The sequence below is a fragment of the Plasmopara halstedii genome (genome assembly GCF_900000015.1).
Source record: "Plasmopara halstedii genome assembly, contig: Scaffold_322, whole genome shotgun sequence".
Lineage (NCBI taxonomy): Eukaryota > Oomycota > Peronosporomycetes > Peronosporales > Peronosporaceae > Plasmopara > Plasmopara halstedii.
This window is the reverse complement of record NW_020187243.1, coordinates 1,507,064-1,515,306: the sequence shown is the minus strand read 5'-3', so window position 1 is coordinate 1,515,306 and position 8,243 is coordinate 1,507,064. Positions and strand designations below refer to the sequence as shown.

General features: G+C 46.7%; 2 protein-coding genes across 2 annotated transcripts; both read left to right on the top strand.

Annotated features, from left to right (window-relative positions):
• Positions 1-4,118: 4,118 nt before the first annotated feature.
• PHALS_08441 (uncharacterized protein) lies at positions 4,119-4,528 on the top strand (the record flags this gene model as incomplete). Its single annotated transcript, XM_024723789.1, has 2 exons — positions 4,119-4,271; positions 4,511-4,528. 2 exons carry the CDS (start codon positions 4,119-4,121, stop codon positions 4,526-4,528), a joined length of 171 nt encoding a protein of 56 aa, XP_024574731.1.
• Positions 4,529-6,282: 1,754 nt separating this feature from the next.
• PHALS_08440 (uncharacterized protein) lies at positions 6,283-6,554 on the top strand (the record flags this gene model as incomplete). Its single annotated transcript, XM_024723788.1, has 2 exons — positions 6,283-6,360; positions 6,408-6,554. The coding sequence occupies 2 exons, from the start codon at positions 6,283-6,285 to the stop codon at positions 6,552-6,554; spliced, it is 225 nt and encodes a 74-aa protein (XP_024574730.1).
• Between the last annotated feature and the right edge of the window lie 1,689 nt (positions 6,555-8,243).

Genomic DNA, 8,243 nt, shown 5'->3' with positions numbered 1-8,243 from the left:
GTATACTCTTGGAAGTCAAGCTTCCTCTGTGCAAGGTGCCGTGTGCCCCGTCACATCAAGGGCCGAGGCGTCGAGAGCAAGGCCCCAGTGATGCACGTGGAGTGGCACGTATCCCACTGAGCGCTGCTCAAGTATTGAAGCAGTCGCTGCATGCCAAAAGTGGCATGGTCGGACGAGGTCCGAGGCGTCGAGGGCGAAGGGCGAGGCCCTGGTGATGCCCGTGGAGTGGCACGTAATCCACTTCGCACTGCTCACATTTTGAAGCAATTGCTACATGCCAAGAGTGGCATGGTCGGACGAGGTTTGAGGCATTCCGGACAAGGCCCTTCTGATGCACGTGAAGTGGCATGGACGAAGATTGCGGAAAAAGCAGATTTTCATCGGATGTTGTTAATAACATCAAGGCTCCGATGGGACAGGAAGGGACAGGAAGTGGGGACACTGGACGACGCTGAGTGCGTGGTCTCGCCGAGAGGTTAAGCCGTAAAGAGAGAAGACGGCGATGCCGTATGTTATCAGCAAGACGCAGGGCGTCGACCCTGGCTTAGGGTGTGTCTACCGTCTTTACGATAGCGCACAGCTATACAGTATGACGAGAGAGAAAGACGAAGACGTCACCCTCGAATCTTTTCCCGCGGTGGGTGGTCTTTATGGGTCCGGACGAGATGTCCTTCGAAGAGTTTTGGGTGCCATGAAGGCAGGCGATTTTGCCGAATTGGTCATTAAACGACCGGAAGAGGAGATTAACTCATCGTCGCTTCTGGATGAATCTGTCCTGGAGAACACCAAGAGGGTGCTGATCCTAAAGAATCCCTCGGATCCGTACTATGCTTTAATTTAAAATACTTCAAGATGTCCCCGCCGTCGGTCCTGCCTTCGGACCGAGGAGAGTATCATGAGATCGACCTGGTTCCGGGAATCAAATACTGCGTAGTACGCGGATGGCCCCTGCCCAAGAAACAGTGTGACGTCATTGACGCCTATTTTCAAGAAAAGCACGACGCAGGAATGGTGCGCGAGAGCAAGTCTCCCCATTCGACACCCACGTTCGTGTCCGGAAGCCGAACGGCAAGTGGCGTATCGTTCACACTTACAATAAGCTAATCGCTACCACCATTTCGACACAAACGCCGATTCCTAGGAGAAATATTCTCCCGGGCAATATGGCTGGCTGTACAGAGTACAGCGCACTCGACTTTTGTCGACGAATATTACCAATTGCTCATGAGAGCGAGTGATATTCCGCTGACAGCGGTAAGTACTCTGAGGTGATGATCTGGGGGTGGCTGGTGACGCCCCAAGTGCTGTCAAACGCACCAATAACATTTACTCGCCTTGTGACTCAATTGTTCAGGCCCCACAGGGCGTATGCACAAACATACTTCGATGACATCTTCGTCCTCGATCGTGCGGGGCACGGGAGGACAGATAAGGAATTCCACATCGTCCATTTGAGACCGGTGCTCGAGTGCATGCGCACGAATAAAATGTATGCTAATGACGATAAGTGCTTCGGCTCGGAAGAAATTTACTTCTGCTTCAATTGGAAGTGTGGTCTTCGAGCGGACCCCGCTAAGGTCAAGGCCTCTGCGGACTGGCCGGTTCCAAGGAACCAAAAGGACTTGCACAAGTGGCTTGACCTTGATTAAGGTGCACAAGTACAGCGCGAATTATGCGGAAATGGCACGGCCATTGTCGAATTTCCTTAAGAAGGATGCGGAATAGTGTTGGGACACCGAGCATCGGGAGGCTTTTGACAGCGTCAAAGACAGCCTCCTTCGTACACCATTATTGGGTGATCATGTTCGAATCTCGCCAGCATAAGGCTACGGAGAAGAACTACCGAGTCCACAACTAGGAATTATTTGCGATAAAATATACTCTGGTCAAGTTCAAGGTGCACCTGCTAAGCTCAAAGCCGTTTGTGATCTACACAGATTAGGCGTCATCACGCGCTGCGACTCAGTCGTCTCACCCTTGCAAAAGATGGCCAGGTGTCTCTCATTCTTTGCAGAATAAGACTTCGAGGTGAAGTATAAGCCAGGAAGCAGAATGCTTTGGCTGATGCATTGTCATTGGACTAGAATATGAGCTTGCTCGTGTCACGACGGCGATATCGTAAGTGACGGATTTGATCCGCGCAGCATACGTAGGTGATGATGGTATGTGCGTAGCGCTGCTACAGGCTCCCGGGAGCAAGGAGTTTGGAAAGTCGAACAAAAAATTGTCGTCGCGATTGCGCGCACAATTACACCGACATTCATCGAATAATGGGTTGCTGTATCATAGCACCGTTTTTGACGGATACGCCACGAATTCAGGCTCCTCACGATGAGGATTTGAAATAGTGTATTCTCTATGATGCCCAAGACACCCCACTCAGTGGTCATCTTGGTCGTGAGAAGACGCACAGCTCTGTGAGTTGCCACTACTTGTAACCCAAGATGTACAAACGGACGAGCACATATGTGAGTTGTCTCAAAGGGTGAAGCCCTCTCAGAATGCGGTGGCACCACTAACAAGTTTACCGGTAATTTTCGAGTGTTGGCATTCCATAATTAGGTCTTTGTGTCTAGCCTTCCGAAGAACTCGGCGGGCAACACGGGTGTGGTGGTCTTTGTGGACCGTTTGAGCAAGATGACTCATCTTGCGATAGTGCTGGACACTATCGATGGTGTATACAGCAACGCTGTTTGTGGATCGTGTCGCTCGACAACATGGCCTCCCGGAGTCAATCGTCTATGATAAAGATCCACACTTCACCGGAAGAATTCGGTCTACAATTTTCAGGGTGCTGGGAAGTTGGCTATGTCAACAGCGGACCGTCCGCAGACCGATTATCAGACTATGCGCGTGAATTTTGTCGTCGAAGACGTTCTTCGCAGCGTATGCGCTGAGATGCCGAGACGCTGGAGCGCTATGTTGCCGCTCGTCGAGTTTGCTCTCAACGATGCAGTGAAAGATCTCGACGCCGAGCAAAAGCCGTTTCGCTCTGTTGATTCCTGTAGAAACGCTTGCCTTCCTACAGATATTGGATTGCGATTATCCTTGTGGTTAGTTATCAGCAAATTTCAAAGCGGGTGAACCCCACCAAGCGAGGGTTTGATGATATGGGTCATGGACCGCCGATTGCGCTATTCCCTGAAAACCTATTGAAAACAGAAGCTTGTTTTGCATGTTATGTAATCTCGAAGACTTGTCGATGAACAAAGCATGATTCGTCCACCAGAAGATTTAAAGTCTTACCTAGACTCTTTTTTCGTCGGATTGGCGACAAGTGCTATAGTATGCAATGGCTTTATCATGTGCATCGACAGAAAATTTCTTATCACTTAGAGTCTTCGCAAACTTACACACGGCAGATGAACCCACGGTCAATCACCCAGCTGCCGAATAGCGAGCCAACAGAGTAACAAGCACGTTGTTGCTCCAAATTCCAGAGGTTTATTACGTAGATTAAGATTAGATTAAAGGGTACCGAATCAATTTGTTCCTGTTATCTATCGTGATAGACCAGTTTACAATGCATGACGCGATACTTTGTCAGCGTCCTCCGCCAATTACTTCATAATGATGGTTTAGTCTCGCGTGACTACAGTGTGCTCATACGTACACCAGAATAAGTTATATGCGTGACTCAATTATGGTGCCAGTCCACAAGTCTCCTGAACTCTACTTCAGGATAATTATAAGTCTAATATCATAGCTGGTACACGCTTAATGTACTTTGCCATATAACATCGTCGCGGTGCTGTTAAATTTGACACAATTCTGAAGGAGTTAGTCAACACGGGAATGTATTTGATTAGTCGGGTATGTACTCTGTTACTCCATTCACCATACCCCAACAAGACGTAAATGTCGTTGAGATCAGAAGCTATCCCTGTCATAAATTACTCTAGTTGCGGCTCATCTGTATCAAAAATCATCCTCGTTAGGTAACTTGTCACAACCCTTCCTGTCCGCATACCACCATTTACCACAAATATTTTCTTGTCTAAAGACCTTCAGTAGATACATCAGTGGGAATTAGCGCATCATGGATGCAATGTGGTTGGGATCACAACCATCCTCGTTGAAAAGACCTGTCTCAAGGCTTGCAATAAACTCAACTCAATATGAGCTCTATGGGTATGCTTTACACTGGAACATCTCTCAAAACTAGTTGCTTCAGCATGAAATTTGAAGCCGCGATGAAGGACAAGATACCTATAGCTAAGATTATGAGGGCCTTTTTGGGTGAAAAGACGAGGTTTTCTGCGCTAATAGTGGTTCAATCGACCACAATCTCCTAATCAGCTATTTGGCCTCCTCCCAGGGCTGCACTTTCTGCCGTCTATCTCCCATTATAGCCTAACCGAAGCGTCAATATCCCCGCTTACTCGTTCACCTTTTGATAGTCCGCATGTACCGCATACATTGTCCGAAGAGAAAGATGATACGATCCCCGCTACGATCGGTGTCACTGCAAATGCTTTTTTCCAGCTCAACCTGAACGTTGACAAGAAAGGAACATTTGTCAGGATAATAACAGCCCGACATTACGAAGTACACAGCGCGAAGTCGACGTTGAGACAAACACTCCTTTTTACTTCTTGTTTACGCGGACAACAGATTTTCTCGTACGCTGGAGCCTACAGATACAGCTTCCGGCCAATTTATGAACTTGCAAATGGAAAGCGCATTGCGCTACCTGACTTTGGCTCGTACTTCAGGGATGCCAAGGTGAAAGGTATGCCAGGCCATAACCGTCAATCATGGCGGTACCATCTTGCCCATGTAGAGCCTCTATTTTCCAAAGGCTATCAAGGCAAGAATAGCGATATACTAGATGCTGCTTTTCCGCGGAACCGATAATAAAGTATTTGTTTGCGTGACTTTTCTTTTGATCACCAAGCAGTAGCAGTAACGACGAAGGACACTCTTCGTGTACCTAGCGTCTATGGTCTTTCACAATTGGCGGGACGCAATGTTTCTCATCAAGATTTTCAATAAGCATCTCCTGAAGATGCGGTCACCTTTCCGGCTTCCTCTTAGAACTGTACAATCATACCGATTGGTACATTAGACCAATCGAAATGACTGTTTATGTATGTCTTTTTATAGCTTATTTAGAAGTGAAGCCCGGGTCGGGTTGCTGTTAATAACAAAATCGTAATGCGGCTAGAAAAAGCCCCACATAGAATATGGGATATGTTTGGTACTTGTTAGCGAGGTCATGTAATTATTTCCCGTGGTTTAGCGCTTATATTAAAAGTCTGAACTAGACCGGGATCAAATACATATGTAGAGTATAAAACCCCTTCATTATCCCAGACAGATGGTCTCTTAAAACCTAGAGAGTTATTTATGAAGAATATATGCAAGCAAACGGCGAACTAAATAAGCTGGCTGGGTATGCACCGAAGAAGAAGCCGAGCTCATTATTCGTCATATACCAGTTGTTTATTGATGACACACACAGAGCAATAAGTACGTGGATTGCAACAGCTTCACTCACAGATTTTAGTGACTTTTTTGTTGAAGAAAAATGTTGACGCAGTGACAAAACGCCCGCCAAGTGTTAAGGCTGCTTTATGTAGTTGACCTGGTCCTTCACAAAATATATTGTGACACAGACCAATGGTCATTTTCAAGTGAGCCTATACGCGTTTATGCACAAGCAAGTTTGGCAAAATAAAAAGCTTGTTGTGTCAAACTGGCGAATCTTGTATGCATTATACAGCCACATTTCGATGTATATGCCGAGTTGACAAAGGATTGTGCTGATATTAGAATGTCTGGCTGCACGATTAACAGCACTCTTGATGTAGTTAATACTGTCAGCTACTCATGAAAAAATGGCATCTCCGTCATCGCTGCGTCTAACACGCTCGCAACTTCTATGATAGCGCATATATTAAGGTCCGTCTATTACATACTCTTTTCGTCGGCTGATATTTGCTAAAGTCATACAGAGTTCGGCGAGGGTCGGTTATAGACATACACATCAACTACTTGCGAGCTGACTTTATGTGAATGAGCTTTAATGAGCTATCAGCTACATGATTCTGGCGCTTAATTCTAGGAAGCATGTGCGAGTGAATTTCGTCGAAGCCATTATAGATTGGCCTGAGCCGATACCCCAAAAGAAGCTGACTTGGCTTGACTTATCAATTCAAATTACGTCGACATAGCACGGCTCCTTGCCAATAATCGATAAAAAATGTTATAGATAGTGACAGGTGCATATGAAAATGCGATCGATGAGCCTGTAAGAAAATCGTTTATCGGTACCTGATGATGGCGCTTCAAGTCCAAATCGGCCAGCGTACGAAGGCAAATACTCTGCGACACATTAGCCATCGCAAAGTATCAGAGGTATGCAGTTCATGCGGGCTATGCATTTACTCATTGTTTCTACTTAGGCACCCGTGGTATTTGTGCGATATGATGGCCTGCGGTATCATAAAATGCTCATTGATCGACATTTAGCGCTCACTATAAGCGGGTCGCTCAAACGCGCAGTCAATCAAGGATTAGCCACGGCGTGGGAAAAGATTCTGATGAATTGACATTTCATATCATAAGTAAAAAAGTGCAATGCGGAGCCCATTTTGGTCCACAACCTTCTAGCTTGGAGATTACATTAGCTGAGTTTGGAGCAGGGCCGAGTCTATGACTGTCGCAACCTTTCAAATAGGTTTGCTCAATATTAGCCGGCGATAGACTTATCGCATATCTCACACGGTCTCGCTTTGAAAAGCTCTAGGCACGTTAGATTATATAGTGTATTTAGGTGGACTAAATACAATTGGTTCTTTTCAGCATAAAGCCGCTATTTCCTGTCTGGCGCTCTACGAAAACACTAGTGAAATACCTCCAAGAAAATATTAATCAGACATCGGTGGAACACGAGAGTTCACAAAGCAAACATGCAGGGTTTGCTTTGGAAATCTACTCTTGGCCATGTCACAAAGATTATCAAAGCACGCACAATTCGCCTCGGCATGTCAAGCTGCTATCACCATTACCGTTATATCAAAGAGATGCATGCCTCAGCACGCGATTGATCCGGGGATCATAATATTACAAGACATCCAATTGTAGGTGCCCACAAGTTCTCATGTTTGCCAAGTCAAACTAATTAACAGCTTATCCCCACATTGACCGGAGCCACCTCGCTGCGGTGTCAGAGGCACCCGGGGATTTACCAAAATGTAATCAAAGCAAGCGGTTACTGCTTTTCGCCATTGTGCCGCCGTCGGAATGCTACTGTTAGGCCATGGGTACTATATGCAGCGAGCCTGCCGTGGTTTGTTGCTTAGAGTAAGCTTCCTAAGGTCACCGACCTTACGTTCTATACCAGAACCAGTACAAGTGCAGCGGATCGCTGTCCACTACCTCCAAGAATACCTAAAAAAATTAACCAAGGCAAATACGCTCTTCCATTCAAAATTGAGGCTGTATTTATCTGTTTTATTTGCACCAGGGCCACCTACATCTGAACCTTAAATTCTCTAAATAAGTTGTAAAACCTAATTAATATGCATAACTACTGGCAGGCTCGCCACGAAGTGGCTTCTTGTGATTTCTTATTACAATGTACCCACACCACTGTGTAATTACACCGAATTATGTAATCCACACTTTTGACGATCACACCATTTTTTGTGACCCAACCTTTCATACTGGGGTACGTGTAACCCCGTTACACTCTCTCCCATCAAAATTGTAAATACCCACAATTCACATCTAGCTGTCGCCTCGGACGAGGCTCACGTGTCTAAGACACATTTACGTCCCTAGGACCATATTTACACATTCTCTGCTCAATGAGCCCTGTGTTTGTGACACGAAAAACACCCAGCCTTGCTGGTCCCGAGGGCGCACACGGGAAGAACCCATCTTTGTCTTCTGCACGCGGTGCATCTCTGGAGAGTATGTCTGCGGTTTTACGGAAGCACATCCCACGCCCTCGGCAACCGGGTGCCACAGACCGAGGCGCCCGCCACGGGCAACAGATTACCTCGTCGAGGATTGGATTCGGAGGAAGTCGACTACTAGTCGGATACTCCTTTACCATGACGGGAAAAAGAGTAGGGTGAGGTGCGCCAACGGCGCGACGTGAGCCCTACTCGAACCTTGCGGACACCGTGTCCGTTTTCCGGCCTCTCGACTTCAAGGGGGAATGGTATTATTACCAATCGCCTCGACAAGGCACAGGAGCAGCGGTTGGAGGCTGCCCACAGGGCAGCTGTCAT